The sequence below is a fragment of the Sminthopsis crassicaudata genome, chromosome 1 (genome assembly GCF_048593235.1).
Source record: "Sminthopsis crassicaudata isolate SCR6 chromosome 1, ASM4859323v1, whole genome shotgun sequence".
Classification (NCBI taxonomy): Eukaryota; Metazoa; Chordata; class Mammalia; order Dasyuromorphia; family Dasyuridae; genus Sminthopsis; species Sminthopsis crassicaudata.
Window position 1 is genome coordinate 223215604 of NC_133617.1, and position 16319 is coordinate 223231922.

At 37.3% G+C, this 16319-nt stretch overlaps 1 protein-coding gene across 2 annotated transcripts in view; it reads right to left on the minus strand.

The window, feature by feature from the left end:
- RAB12 (RAB12, member RAS oncogene family) overlaps positions 1–6133 on the minus strand; it is a 32447-nt gene extending 26314 nt beyond the window's left edge. Inside the window, exon 1 of one of the 2 annotated variants that reach the window (XM_074275207.1) lies at positions 5601–6133. In XM_074275207.1, the coding sequence (XP_074131308.1) occupies positions 5601–6111 (511 nt within the window). In that variant the 5' untranslated portion in view covers positions 6112–6133. The remainder of the gene's footprint in view (positions 1–5600) is intronic. The other variant, XM_074275218.1, reaches the window with a different exon arrangement.
- Between the last annotated feature and the right edge of the window lie 10186 nt (positions 6134–16319).

Below are 16319 nucleotides of genomic sequence, written 5' to 3' on the forward strand. Positions count from 1 at the left end.
CATGTAAAATGGACATTAGGTAAACCCTTCACATTTCAACTTCATCTAAATTCATTTATCTGCACCTGCTCTTGAGAACTTTTCTAGCCACAGAACAAGAGGAAGCTGAAAAAAAAAAACCACAAGAAGCTAATAGCTTATAGGAATTGAAAAGGCTGAACAGGGCTTCCATAGTATCTTTTCAGGAAAGTTCACAATATAGGCAAAAAGACATCATAAGTATATAAGGCATTGGAAAAATGCATGTTTCTTTACAAGGCAAATAGTCTTCCATGATCAATTTTAAACTTGAAAAGCTGCCTCTGTACTTTCCTTACAACAATTTTTTAAATTGACAAAAAACACTATAGTAAATTTTTAACTAAGTAACCAATATTATAATTAATTTTTAAAAATCCTATCCTTAAATGTCTTATACAAAAGTGATCTTTATTATGTAAATCAATTAATATATTTAAATGTTATTTTTAAAAAATGTTATTATTTTAAAAATAAAAATAAAGTTTTTACAATATGAGCCTCAATACTAAATAGCAGTAACAGTTAATGTTCTGTTCAATTAAAAATACTACAAAAAGGTGTCTTACCTAATCTAAAATTTAAAAAATTATTTCTATAATCTTATGAAGTTTAAATTATTCTACAGATAGTTTAATATTAAAATATTTTCCTTTTGATATGCTTAATCCATTTCTTTTTTATTACAAAGCATCCAGTACTGATTCAGCAGCAGTATATCATATAGTAGGAGTTATTTTTCCTAAAGGAAATCCAGTCTTGACTGCATTTGTTACCAAAGGCAAACCCTTACAAGAATGGGATAAAATTAGGGGTTATAATCTGTCATTTATAGAATAACCTTTCCTCTGTGAGGTCAGATGAAGCAGAAAAGGATCAAATTTCCAAAACTAGCCTTGTTTGAGATAAATGTCTTAAACTGCATGTATCTACACTAGGTAACTAAAATATTATGATACCCCAAAGAATTCCAGGAATAAACTGATCTTCACAACATTCTATCAAGATGACAAACATAATTATTTCTATTATAAAGGGTGTATCCAAAGGCTTAGTGAAATTTCACTAATATTAATCTTTAATAACTTAAAATATCCATGACTTTAGGTATATCGTTTATACAACCAGAAATAGCAATCAGACTTAAAAGGATCAAGTTTTTATCATGTCTTCTTAATCCCCATTCATCATTATACTGCTATTATTTATTCCCACTTATAAATTATACTGTCACAATAGCCCTTTCCAAACTGGCTTCCCTGCCTCTGCTGGTCCTTTGAGGTTCAGCTTGAAACAATATTCCATTAAAACTTTCCAGATCACTTCAACTAGAATTGATTTCTCTAGAACTGAAGTTTTAAGACAAAGCTCTCAATGTCTGAATCATTTAACTGGAACTTCCTTACCTTTGTACGTTCATGTAGTTTCCCTATCAGTATCTAGCACAGAGTAGACAAAATATTTAATGTCAATAGAATGTCAACTTTTTTAGGACAAGGGCTATTTTTTTTTTTTTTTTTTTTGGTATTTGTATTCTCAGTGCCTGGAATACATTAGATTCTTCTTAAATGAATAATCATTCCATATATTGTTTCCCTCTAACAGTTAGGAAGAAAGGTATTTGGTATAGCTGATAGAGGTCTGGCCTTGGAATCAGAAAGACCTTTATTCAAGTCTCTGATACACATGAGGGGTATGATCAAGGGCAAGTCACGGCCCCCAATTCTCTAAGTTTAATATATATGTTACTTAGTTGCTAATCTGATTTGGTAGATTTTCCACATTTGAGTTCTTCACACAAACAAAAGGGACATATTATTTATCTTAACATATGTATATGGTCAATCATATTCAAACTATGTGAAAGTGAACTCATCTTTCCCCTAAAATTCAGTGTCTTCTGCACCTCCTTTTCCTTCTGTTTTTACAAAAAGTATTTTGCAAAACTTAAAGCTTGAGATAAATTAGTTATTATTCTGTCTATCATTCTCAAAGTTATCTCAAAACCTTGGAGTCAGCCTTAGAGCCTATCTAGTTCAACTTAAATCCTGGCATGTTACACACCTTCCTCTTTCCCTCCCCCCTCAGCCTTCTCCACTCTATAATAAACTTCTTGGCTCCTGCTCATTTCAAAGATCAATATAAAATCTTCATAACTTGACCCTTCTCTTTCTAATCTTCTTACATTTTACACTCTTTTCCCTTTTACTCTGCCATCCAATAGTTCCTCTGCTGATCCTTGAAACAATTCCCAACTTCTGATATTTTAACTAGGTATTCCTCAAGCGTAGAATGCCCTCCCTCCTCACCTCAGACTTTTTTGCCTGCTCTGTTTTAAGTCAGCTAGAATACCACTTTCTTCAGCAGAGGTGTCAAACTCAAAAGTCACAACTAGCAGAGAAACTGCCAAGTGAAGTCGGAACCAATTTTTAAAAATTATTATCAAATGTTTAACAAAATAAAAATACAGTATAATGTTTATTTGTGGTTTTCTAAATCACCATGCAGACAGCAGGTATCCTTTTCTATTTCAGTTTGATACGTCTGTTCTACTAAAAGTCTTTTCTAACCCCCATTAATTCTACTTCCTACATTCCATTGATTACTTCCAATATAACCTGTATATAGCTTTTATATTTCCTGTACACAGCTGTTTATATAATTGTTTGCCCATTGTCCCTGCCACTCAACTGCGAACTCCTTGAGAATAGAAACTGTCATTTATCTTTTTTTATATCCTCATACTTTAGCATAGTGTCTAATTTAATTTAATAAGCATTTAATAAATTTTTAATGACTGACTAGCAATTTTTTTTTAAATTTCTCTCGTATGCATGTTCTTTTCAATTACCACTATTTCCCCCTGGAATTAATGTAAATTTCCTAAACATTCTTTCAACTTTCCTAACATAGCATCTTGAAAATCCCATGACTCCTCAATGCCCACAAGATGAACTCCCAAGGCCTTTCTCTTAGCATGTAAGACGCTACAGTTTTACCTAACAACTCCCCTATGGGAGACCTACAATTTAGTTAATCTACTTGTGCTAAGTTCTGCTTTATCACACTTTGTCTACACCTAATAAATTCCTTCCTTATCATGCTTTAAGTCAAACTCCTCTAGCAAAGCCCAGTTCATATCATTTCTCTTCCACCTTTCCCTCTATCCTCCAATAAGACTGATCTGTCAGATACAATTAGTATATAAGTTTTCCTTCTTGTAAACCCCTTGAAGCCAAAGTGTCACAGGATGTTTCTGTGTACTTAGCAAAAGGCTCCAAGTCATGAATTAATCAGATAATATCATACTTTGGGGTAACCACAATTCAGACAGTTCTAGCAGAGCAGTAGTATCAAGGTGACTTACTAATAATTGTTGTCTTTATCCCAGTGTACATTAGTGTAAATTTAAGGATACAATTATAGGTGCTATACCTTCTTATGTATTTAAGGATTACCTTCAAAATTAAGAAAAAGAAACTTGCAAACTTCTTAATTGTTTGTTGAACCTCAAAAAAGATTAATAAATCTCATTAGATAATATTTTTATCATTCTCAACAAAAAATCTGCAACTTATTTTAAGCAAATAAGTGTCAAAGAAGCAACTCTTAGAAAGCAAAAAAGGAAATGGGAGAAAAGATCAAAAAATTGCTTCAAAATAGCAGTAAGGAAAACAAAATTGCAAAATATCTCTTTATCTATAATATGTATGGTCTTTTAAACCAGAAATTTAGATTTTAAAAATATATAAAACATGGGGTTTTACTGGATTGCAATTTAAAATCTTAAAAATCTGTGTAAATATACCCTTAACAAAAACTAGCACTAAAAATATTCAGTAATGGAGACCAGCTTTATAATCACAAATTATCCACAAGTTCTGTCCTTTAATGTTAGGCACTAATTTTTTTTTTTTTAAATCATAAACTTCCAAAATAAAATCACAAAAAAGAAATGAGATAAGTTTTCAAATTAAATAGGACTTTCAGAATCTTACAACATTGGATTTACAAAAGTTATCTTCTAAAAGTTAAAATCTAAAACTGAATAGCCCCCTATTTCCCGGACATTCCTAGAGGATATCTCTAACAGAGACACAGAGAGAATTATTGATAACCAGACAAAACAAAGTAATTTCTTCAACTACAATATGACAGGTTAGCCTAAATCTTGAAGGTTCTTTCCAGAACTAAGTTGCAAATAAAATGCTGTGAACTCCAGTATATTCTCACTATAAATAAATTTGCTTCCTTTCATAAATTTCCCCTTCAATTTCAGTTTTACTGAGGCAGGGCAATTTCACTTTCTGATGCAGTTACACTACATCTACCTGGGTGGTCACTGACATATTAATAAATTATAAGAACTCAATGAGTGAAACAGAATACAAAGTTTGGTCTTTTATTTTATCCTATATACTTCAACATAGTGTTTATTAACAAACTTGCACTATTCTGATATTCTCATCCTTTCCTTAGATAGTTTTTAAAAGCACTTCAAATTTCAGCATGTCCTATCAGCAACTCAAATAAGTAGACGCCCAGTTTTACCATAATATTGTTCCTTTCACGGAAGTTTGTTTTTTGTTTTTTTTAATCAAAATCTGAGGGGAAAATTTTGCTAGAGATAAACTTGACATTCCTTTGTCACTTACTTAGTCAAACTTATGAAAACCACTGCGCGCGCCCCAGCAGGTGAATGTTATCTTTATCTTCAATTTCACAACACGCCGGCCTGAGTCCCACCCCGAAGTATCCAGTGACTCCCCCCAACACCGCTCCCCCTCCCTCCTCCGAAGTAATATAAAACTGTCAGGAGTTTCAAATGAGAACGACACTGGCTACTGCTTGGGACAGCTGAATCCAAACAAATGCAAATAAAGAGGGTCTTAAGAGAGCAGATCATCCAGAGAGGTATCTAAGGCATAAATCAATTTGGAGAAGAGTAAAAGGGAGGTATTTTTGTGGAATGATGAACACACCCAAGAATGGAAAAGAACCAAGAGGCAGGTGTATGGGGAAGGCTGATTATGAAAATAGCCGTATGCAAAAAGAAAAAAAAAAAAGAAAGAAAGGGACCTCGAGCAGGAAGTACCAGAGAAGCTCCTCGGCTCAGAGGACCCACTTTCTGTGTTGGGCTGAAGGTAAGGGGCATCCCCTTCGGAGTAGTTAGAAAGTGTAGAGGAAGGAGAAAAGCTCAAGGACGCTTGGACAAATGAGGTCAACTCTGGCAATATGGGGAAGGGGCAAGCAGAAGCTTGAGGAGGAACTATGTGGAGAGGGGAGACCCCGGGATGGGGGCGGGACAAGAGGGAAGGGAGGCACTTGGGGCCGCCCCCAGGAGTCAAGGTCCCCATCTTCGCCTCGAGGATGGGGGAAGGGGTCCCAGGCCTCTCACGAAGAGGGAAGGGGGGGGGCCTTCTCGGTCCTCTCCTCCTCGGTATTTCCTTCCCAAAGGGTCCCCCCTCTCCTCAGGGGCCCAGTCCCCTTTCCCGGCGCCCGCCCCGGCCCCTCCCCAGGTCTCCCAGTAGTCCTCAGCCCGTGCGCCCTCAGTGTCCCAGCTCTATAAGCTCGGCGCTTACCCACGGTGGACTTGCAGGCCTCGCAGAAGGTGTCGTCGGTGAAGCGTTCCATCAGGCTGGTCTTACCTACGCCCCGGGAACCTATGATGATGACCTGCAGCTTAAAATCGGCCGGCCGGGGCGGCTGCTTCCTCCGGCGGGCCTGGCCGCCCGACAGCGCCGGGGAGCCGGCGGCCGAGACGCCCCCGCTCAGGCCTCCGCCTCGCCTCTGCAGCGCGGCCCCCCGATCCATGGACACATACGGCTCCCGCTCCGCCCGCGGCCCGCTCCCCGGAGGAGGCGCCCCTCGGGCCCGGCCCCCGGCCTCCGGCCCCGCCGCCTCCTCCTCCTCCTGCCGCCGCCGCCGCTGGGGGTAGGCCCCCGGCTCGTGGTTCCCGGCTTCGTCTGCCTCCGCCGCCCCACGGGCTCCGAGCAGCAGCGGCCCCACCGGCCGCTTCCCTGACTCCGCGTCGCCGCCGCCGCCGGGAGAGGAAGAAGGGAAGCAGCTATTCCGCAGCAGCGGCAGCAACATCCCGGACGAGGAGGGGCAGGAAGGGGGACGAGCCCGCGGGAGGGGCGCGGGGGGGGGCGGGGGGACGGACCGCTGAGCAGCGGGAGCCGGCGGGAGGGGCCCGGCCCAGGCGGGGAGCCGGCAAGAGTGGGCAGCTCGCGCCCCCCAGTGGCGGGGAGGACCAGACTTGAACCCGAGCTGGGAGGAGGACACTCACCCCGAAGCTGCGGCATACTTTGTAGCGTGCTCTACTTCTTTTTCCCTTCCTTTCTACCTTCTTCTTTGTTTTCTTCTTTCTCCTCTTCCATTCTCTTTTTCTCCCTCCTCCTCCTCTTCCATTCTCTTCTCTTCCTCCTTTTTCCTTCCTTCAGCATTTCCTCTTCTCTCTCCTCTTCCCTCCTCCTCTTTCATTCTCTTCTCTTCCTCCTTTTCCCTTCCTCCAGCATTTCCTCTTCTCTCTCCTCTTCCCTCCTCTTCCTCTTTTCTCTTCTTTCTTCCCTTCTCCTTCCCTCCTCCCTTATCCTCCCTCCTCCTCTTTTTTCTCCTCCTTCCTCCTTTTCCTTCTCCTGGTCTCCCTCCTCCTCTCCCTTCTTCTCCTCTCTCCTCCCTTTCCCCCTTCTCTTCCTTTCCCCCCTTCTCCCTTTTCTTCCTTCCCCTGCACTTCCTCTCCCCCCTCCTCTTCCCTTTCCTCTTCATCCCTCCCTCTTTCCTCCTCCTCCTTCTCTTCTTTTTTTCCTTCTCCTCTTCCCTCCTGCTCCTTGTTCTCCTCCTCTTCTCTCTGTCCCTCTCTGTGTCTCTGTCTCTGTTTTCTTCTCTCCCTCTCTACTCCTCTCTTTCTCTATTTACTTTCCCTTTTCTCATCTCTCATTTTTCTGTCTGTTTGGTCCTGTTCCTATCAGTCTTGCAAAATTCTGTCTTTTTTCCTACTTCATCCTCTCCCAAACAACTACTTCTTCTTCTCTTCCTCTTCCTCCCCTCCTCTTACTCTGCTCTTCTTCCTCCTCTTTTTCCTTTTCCTCACCCTATTTCTTCTTTCTCCTCCTCTTCCTTCTCTTCTTCCCCTAACTTCTCCTCTTTCTCTTATTCTTTCTCTTCCTCCTTCTCCTCCTTTTCCTCTTTCTTCTCCTCCTCCTTCTCTAATTCTTTCACCTTTTCTTTCCTCCCCCCGCCTCCCTTCTCCTTCTCCTCTTCCTCCATTCACTGTCTGTTTCTTATATCTCTGTCTTTTCACTTCAGTTCAGCAATCATTTGTTTAGCCACCTATCATGTGCCAAAAAGAAAGGCTTGGCATGCCATCAAACAGGGAACATGTCAAATTCAGGAGGACCTAATCATCAAGACCTCTGATGAATATAGCACTGGGATGCTGGACAATCTATGAATACTGGCATTTTGACTTTGAAAGCCTTTCAGGGATGGCAAAGTAACCTTACAAAACCATGATTTTCAGATATTATTCATTTGTACTGGTAGAGAATATATCTTCACCCAGAAGTTTTCTTTATCCATAAATTCTCAGATCTATTCTTTGTCCTTAAGAGCTGAAGCTACAAAGATAAAGGATTATAAATCTAATAGAGACTCATTCTATTGAGTCTCTATTGCGGACTTTGACACTAAGACTTTTGATACAGTCTTTGTATATGCTTTCTGGAAGGTACCAGTTTGATATGAAAGGTAGTTTTTTGACAGCATAACTCCAACCCTTCACATTATTGATTTGATCAAGGACTTAACCTCTCTGGGCCTCAGTTTTCTCAGGTGTAAGATGAATATAATGTTTATATTGCCTACCATACAGAGTATGTATTGTATTTGCTTTTATCTCCATAAATATCTTACAAATGCCAGCCACTATTACTTGGGAGGCATTATTATTTTAGATGTTATAAAATCAATGATAGTTGTTGAGACACCACAAAAGTTTGAAAATCTTGGGCTAGAATCATATATGTAATTCCTGTTTGAAGATCCTAGAATACAAGACCTAACTTTGTTAATTTATTATCTTGTATCTGTTTAGAAAATAGACTTCATAAACAAAACATTTGGGAACATTGAGTTCTAAATATGATATGACCTGGCACATTTTCGAAGAATGATTAAGTTACCAACTGAATTTCAACTCTCAGGGCTATATTTAGACTCTGTGTTTGGAAATATAAGACATATATACTTTAAATGAGCTTGATGTATGAAAATATTGATTTATAGGAAAGATAAATTAGGAAATTGATAATTCCCCTTATTAGAGGGTTCCTTTAAATAGTTTTTAAATAGTCCTTTTAATGTTTACAAATATCATAAATTTTGTGTCCTAAAGTTTCTAGCTCTTAGGAAGTATAATTCTATCATTTGTCTTTGTCCCCCAAAAATGAATGCAGAAATTTTCAGGATATTTGTTGACCCCAAAAAGGAAGAAATACAAGTAAAGAAAGTCTTAGACCTTACATTGTATCCATTTAAGTGTATAACAATGACTGTCATAAATAGAAAGCTGCTAATGTCATGGTTCCAGAGCTCAAAGTCTAAATAAAATGTAGCACCTTCCTTATGAATCACTTAGTAGAGCAGTGGACAGATTCCTAAAGTTGGAGTCAGAAAGACTTAAATTCTAATCTAGCCTCAGACACTTCCTAGCTGTGTGACCCTGAATAAATCACTCAATCTTTACCCTCAAATGTAAAATGAAGATAAGATAGTGTACACTTAAATGCTTGTCTCCTTTTTTCTCTATTTGCATTTGGTCTTTTGTTATTGGGTCTACTCTTCATGACCCTATTTGGTTTTTTTGTTTTGTTTTGTTTTTGGTTTATTTTGCAAACTAAGTGGTTTGCCATTTCCCTTTCAAGTTCATTTTATGTTGGGGAAACTGAATCAAACAAGGTAAAATGAATTGCCCAGGGTTATACAGCTAATGAGTGTCTGAGACTGAAATTGAACTCAGATTCTCCTGATTCCAAGACTAGCAGTCTATTCACCAAGTAGCTGCCCATTTGAGTCATAGAATGTTAGAAATGAAAGAACCTTAGCAATGGTAAAATCCATCATTTCATTTTACAATTGAAGAAACTGAAACCCCACAAGGTTGATTTCATGAAGTGGGAATAAATAATAAATGGCCAAACCAAGACTCAAACTAAGCTTTTTTGATGCTAAATCTAACGTTCTTGACATTATAACATTTCCATTGATGTGCTTATAATTTTTGCTGTGCTTTTACTCTGGATCACCCCCCCAAGAAGTCATGACATTGACTTTGGTATTGGAAAAAGATGTGGCTGACAAACAGAACAGGATTCAATATCCATTTTTCTTCTTCTTCTTTTAATAAAAGCTTTTTATTTTCAAAACATATGCATGGATAATTTTCAGCATTCACCCTTGCAAAACCTCGTGTTCCAAATTTTTTCCTTTCCTTCCTCATCCCATTCTCTAGATGACAATTCAATATGTGTTAAACATGTGCAATTTTTCTATACATGTTTCCATAATTATCATGCAGCACAAGAAAAATCAGATCAAAAAGGGAAAAAATGAAAAAGCAAACAACAACAAAAAAAGTGAAAATACTATGTTGTGATCTACACTCAGTTCCTACAGTTATTTCTCTGGTTTCACATGGCTCTCTTCATCACAAGATCATTGGAACTGGCCTCAATCATCTCATTGTTGAAGAGAGTCATCTCCATCAGAATTGATCATTGTATAATCTTGCTGTTGCCATGTACAATGATCTGGTTCTGGTCATTTCACTTTAACATTAGTTCATGTAAGTCTCTTCAGGCTTCTCTGAAATCATCCTGCTGATTGTTTCTTATAGAAAAATGATATTCCATAAGATTCATCCTACGTCCTCTCCATATATTGTAGAAATGAGGCCTTGATCAGAATCCTTGAATGTAAAAATTTTTCCCAGTTTATTCTTTCCCTTCTAATCTTATCTGCATTGGTTTTGTTTGTACAAAAAACTATTTAATGTAATATAATAAAAATTATCCATTTTGTATTCAATAATGTACTCCAGTTCTTCTATGGCCACAGATCTCCATAGATCTGAGAGGCAAACTAACCTTTGTTCTTCTAATTTGCTTATAAATATTACTCTGTATGTCTAAAACATGAACCTATTTCTACCTTATCTGTGAACCTAACCTATTCCACTGATCAACTATTCTATTCTTATTCAGTACCAAATGGTTTTGATGACTGATGTTTTATAATATAGTTTTGATAAAGTTCGGCTCCCCTCAATTCCCAGTCAGTGAACCAATTGATAGGTTTGGCACAGGGCAGGGAGTTGTGGGGAACCTCCTTCTGGGTTGGCGTGGGTCTTTCATAAATGAATTTTACAAACCCCCAAGAGAGTGAGAGAGAGAGAGAGAGAGAGAGAGAGAGAGAGAGAGAGAGAGAGAGAGAGAGAGAGAGAGAGAGAGAGAGAGAGAGTGAGTTTTTGGCACTTCCCCTCATCAGTTTTAGGTTTGGTAGAGCTAGATCACCTTCATTTGCATTTTATTTCATTAATTCCCCATTGAAATTCTTGACCTTTTGTTCTTCCAGATGAGCTTTGTTATTATTTTTTCTAGCTCTGTAAAATAATTTCTAGAATGTTTGATTGGTGTTGACGAGGGGAACCCTGAAACTCTCACTCTCTCTCTTAGACTTTGGGGGGAAAGCTTGGGAAACTCACTCAAAGAAGCTCTCCCCTGAGAGACCCACCCCAAGGGAATCAAGAAAAAAGTGGTTTAATTCTGTTATCTGGGTGGGACTAGTTGAGTCCAGGTCCACTCCTACTTAAGAGATCAAGATTTCTATCCAACTCTATTGAGTTGGAGATTAGTCCAGGGACACTCATTCAATTCTAAGATTCTCTATTCTGATTCCAGCTCAAACTGCTCCCAGTCTTCACCAAGACAAGCTTCCTTCAGCTCAGTCCCTTGTAGAAGACCTAATCATGCCAAGGAACCTGTCTCTTCCCTTGGCATAGCTTCAATCCTCTGTCCACTGAAAAGACATTCTCTTTTCAGCCTTACTCCCTCTTTATATCTCTCACCTATTTCCCTAACAGGACTTTATTCACTTTTTCTGCTAGAGGATTTCTCTGCTAGATCTTTACTTCTCTGTCAGGATTTGCCACTGAGGAAGTCAGCCTACAAAAGCTGACCTTTTAGTTCTAATAATAAACTTCTTTTGCCAGTTTAACTTTTCAGGTTTGTTAATTCATTTATGAAGGACCCGCACCAACCGGAAAGTGGTTCCCATAACTCCCTGCCCTGTGCTGAACCTCATCAGTAGGGCATTGAATAAGTAGATTAATTTAGGTAGTATTGCCATTTCTATTATATTTGGTTGATCTACCCATGGGTACTTGATAATTTTCCAGCTTATTAGATCTGACTTTATTTGTGTGGAAAATGTTTTGTAATTGTGTTCATATAGTTCCTGACTTTGCCTTGGCAGGTAGATTCCCAAATATTTTATTTTATCTACACTTATTTTAAATGGAATTTCTCTTTGTATCTCTTGTTGCTGGACTTTGTTGGTAATATATAAAAATGCTGATGATTTATGTAGATTTATTTTGTATCCTGCAACTTTGCTAAAGTTGTGAGTTGTTTCTAGTAGTTTTTTAGTTGATTCTCTAGGATTCTCTAAGTATTCATAACACCTGCTCTAGAAGGCCTTCCTCTTTGTGGGAAAAAAAAAAAAGTTAAGTAACCTAGACTTTTATACATAATTTTGGAGACCCATAAGGAAAAGGAAGCTGAGAAAAATCCTGGGGAACTGGAACCTTAACTACTGGTCAATTTGTCCTTGGTATTTCTGTGTCTGACCAGTAGCATAGGATTGCTGCTAGTCCTGTATGATGTGAAGAGTTCCCCTAGCAGCAAATACAGATACTACCAAATATGGTGATTATTTCACCTGGGTTCCACATTACTTGAGGGTTATGTGAATTTGGAAGATAATATATTAGCCTTATTCTTTGTGGGGAAGTGTAGGGCACAATGGGCTGCTCAAATGAAAATCTCCCCAAATCACTATAATTCCTCATTCTACCTTTTTTTCTCTCTTTCTCTCTTTCTTTTTCTGTATCTTCCTCTTTCTTTCTTTCTCTTTTTCTTTCTCTCTTCCTTCTTCCTTCATTCCTTCCATCTTCTTTCTTTCTCCCTTCCTTCATTCCTTCCATCTTCTTTCTCCCTTCCTTCCTTCTTTCTTTCTTTCTTTCTTTCTTTCTTTCTTTCTTTCTTTCTTTCTTTCTTTCTTTCTTTCTTTCTTTCTTTCTTTCTTTCTTTCTTTCTTTCTTTCTTTCTTTCTTTCTTTCTTTCTTTCTTTCTTTCTTTCTTTCTTTCTTTCTTTCTTTCTTTCTTTCTTTCTTTCTTTCTTTCTTTCTTTCTTTCTTTCTTTCTTTCTTTCTTTCTTTCTTTCTTTCTTTCTTTCTTTCTGCCTTCCTATCAGTTCTCACACTGAAATTTTGTCATATTTCAACTAACAAAGCTATTGAGAATTTAATTAAGTAGGGTTCTTTCCCATCATCAGACTGCTATTGAACCCCCCTTTTCTGGATAGCCTTGTGCTACTTGCATTTCTATTGGAGGGAACAATGTGAGAAGCAAAAGCTGTCACTTGTTCATACTTCTTGCATTATCATCTTAGTATTACTTTTTTTATTTTTATTTTTTTTAAGGTTTGACCAGTACCAAGGAATTAAAGCAAAAATATCAGAAAGAAAATCCCAGATCTGAGCAACTAATAGTCTCTGAGAGGGTTAAACAAATTCTAAAATAGATTTTTTTTTTAATGTTGATAATCAATAGATGTTAAATTCTCAGAGCTGGAACAGATACCCCAGTGTTTGCTTGATTTTCTTTCGGGGATGAGAAATGTAATTGGCAGCCAGATACCAAACTCTTCCATTCTACCTCACAACCCTTCCCCATTGTGACAGAAATGCACATCTCTTCAACCACAAAGTGCTTGCTACCCCATCCATTGATAAGTCATTATAGATCTTCACCAAGGGTTTTCTTTTCCTTTCTTTCTTTCTTTTCTTTTCTTTTTTTTAGAATAATATTACCAGAATGAGTTGAACAAAAAATTCTAATAATAGTATAAAGGGAGATAGGCTTCGGAAGTTGGATAGACAATCAACATAAGCATCCATTAGATTAAAATGCAGTCTATAGAGACTGAAATTGTATTTTTACACATTGAGTTAGGATGATTTTATTAATATCATTCATGTCTCATAGTTATTTTATATAAATATGTTGTGCTACGTATTTTCTTTAAAATCTGAGAACCTACTTATATGATCTCAGTATTATTGTCTCAAATAAGAAGTGGTTAGTGCAAGTCACTATCACCAGATCTGCATACCCTGGATCTAAATGTGAACCACATCCTAATTTTTTATATTTCTGCTCCAAGTGTTTAACATTTTGTTGATCCTAATAGATTTTAAAATATAATTTTCTTAAGTTTCATATATTGTGTTCTGTATTTTTCTCATAATTTGAAATAAACAATTAGCTATGTTCCTGTTCATATGCCATATGATATTTTTTCCCCTACACAGACAGGTTGCCTTTTTGGAATTTTTCATTTTCATCTTTTATTTTGGCTATGTTCCTAATACATATTCAGGCAGCTTAACCAAACATTCATTCCTTTTCAAGCCATTATTTTGATACCATGACATTGAAAGGGGTGCTGTTTAGCACACAGGATGGAAGAGCATCTGTCCACATATGACAAAAGAAAGAATGCCAGATTTCTGGGGAACAGTCCCTGGGATATCAGATAGTATATAAGGTAAAGCAAGAAAATGTGTGTTTACAAGTATAAATACAATAATCTAAACATTTATTAAGTGCCTACTATGTGTCAGGCACATAAGCACAGGGGACACAAATAAGAAAAAGCCTCTGCCTTCAAAAAACTTAGAATTCAACATGTCTATCTACAAGACACAAAAGGACATTGAAAAGGGAAGCATGATGGTAATGGAGTCAAAATCAAGTAGAATAGCTATTGGAAAATGAAGGGATGGCTGGGATTTTGAACCTTGATAAGAGGACGGTGTGAAAGAAATTTTTGTTCTATCCTCCAACCCCTTAATTAAAGGGGCAAAAGAGGGTACTGCTGAGATAAGAGTACCAAAGCTGAAGCAATCTTCATGATGCCCTTCTTGATGATGAGTTTATGGAAGGGTGATGATGGTGTGATAGTGTTGGTGGTAACGATGAAACCAGCCAGAGACACTGGTGGCAAACGAAGAAAAAATATCCTAATTTTGATTTGGCTGAATTTATTCAAATGTAGTAGTCTAGCAAAAAGAAATACTGGATTCAATCAAGAGACTCAGATTTATATTTCACCACTGGCAAGCTTGTCATTGGCTTATCATATACCCACAGGCAGAATTCTTTTTTTAAATAGCTTTTTATTTACAAGATATATGCACGGGTAATTTTTCAGCATTGACAATCGCAAAACCTTTTGTTCCAATTTTTCCCCTCTTTCTCTCCCCTCCCTAAATGGGGGGTTGACCAATACATGTTAAATATGTTAAAGTATAAGTTAAATACAATATATGTATACATGTCCATACAGTTATTTTGCTGTACAAAAGAATTGGACTTTGAAATATTGTACATTAGCACAGGCAGATTTCTTAATATCCCTGACCTTCCTTGTCTTTTTCTGTGAAATAGAGATAATCATACCTCTTGTACTTATCTTATAAAATTGTGGAAAGATCAAATGGGATAACATAGACAAATGCTATATACATATCAGCTATTATACTGGGGCGGCGGGGGGGGGGGGGTTTGCTGTATTCTGTGAGAGGTATTTAAATTTTGCCTTCTAAAGAAAGTCCTATTCTTTCTCTGGATTCATGAGGCCTTTGCTAGTGAAGCACAAACTCAGGTTCATGGAGTAGAAGTTACAAAGACTATGTCACAGACTCAGAGAATCAATGTAGGCTTGGGCAGCAGTGAGAATTTTACTCCCTCACCAATATAGATAAAATTAAAAGGAAAGTGGGAAACTGGGGGAACAAAATCTTTACATCAATTTTCTTTGATAAAAGTCGGTTTCTAAAATATATAAGGAATTGAGTCAAAATTACAAGAATGGGAGCTATTCCTTAATATTCAAATAAATAAAGAGTGTGAATAGGCAACGCTTTTGATAAGAGTCTTAGTACAAGGGACATTGAATAGAAATTATAACAGTCTATATTTCAATGTCTTATGAGGAAGTGAGAGTATTCAATGACAAGAAGATATTTGGGAAAAGTTGTCAGCTCACAGGCTTAACTTTTAACTCAAATTGCAAGATATTGAGCTCTCTAGTTCATATATTCTGAATGTATGAAGTTTAAAAAAAAAAAAAAAGAACTGATAGATTTTGGGTGCCGATTGAAATATGTGTCTTTTTTCTCATTTTCTTGCCTTTTTTCCCTCTTGCAAGCAAAGGAGGCCAGGGCTTAGTGTGGAAATTTGTTTTGTATGACTAAAAATATTTGTAATGAATTTTGTTATTTCTTGCCTTTTTAGTGGGCAGGGGAGAAGAAGGGAGGAAATTTTGAACTAAAAATAAAATGAAACTGAATTTTTAAAATGGTTTTGTAATTTAATTGGAGTATAACTATGATACTAATGAGTATTATTTTCTGTGCTAGTTGAGGTGAAGGTTTCTATTATATTGAATCAAATTCCTCTCTATGTAAAAATCCTTAAATTATTTGAAAGTAGCTATTACAGAAGACGTTTTTCTTCAGGAAATTAATAATAAGGAAAAGATTTAAAAAGGTATACATTCTTAAAATTAGCCTAGGATCTGTAAGATCAGCTAACTCAATGTCCTCATTTTTTAGATAAGGAAGTAGAGAGATAGAAAGTAGGGAGATAAATGATTTGTTTGAATTTAAAAAGCCATCAACTTTTCTACTACACCATGGTGGTAAAGGTAGAGTGATGAGATATGCCTATGCTCTAGATAGGAGGAATCAAGGGCTGACTATACTATCATCTCCCTGGCAGCAAACAGTAGCATCTTGGTAGCATCAATTATAGAATAAAGGTGGGAAGGTAAAGGCCTTTCCATACACCCTCAAATTGTTCTTTTTTTTTTTTTTTTTTGACTCATTTCTCATTTAAAGTTGCCATATAGTTTAACCTTGTTTCACATTTAAAAAATGGAGAGGTGGGTTGGGAAAT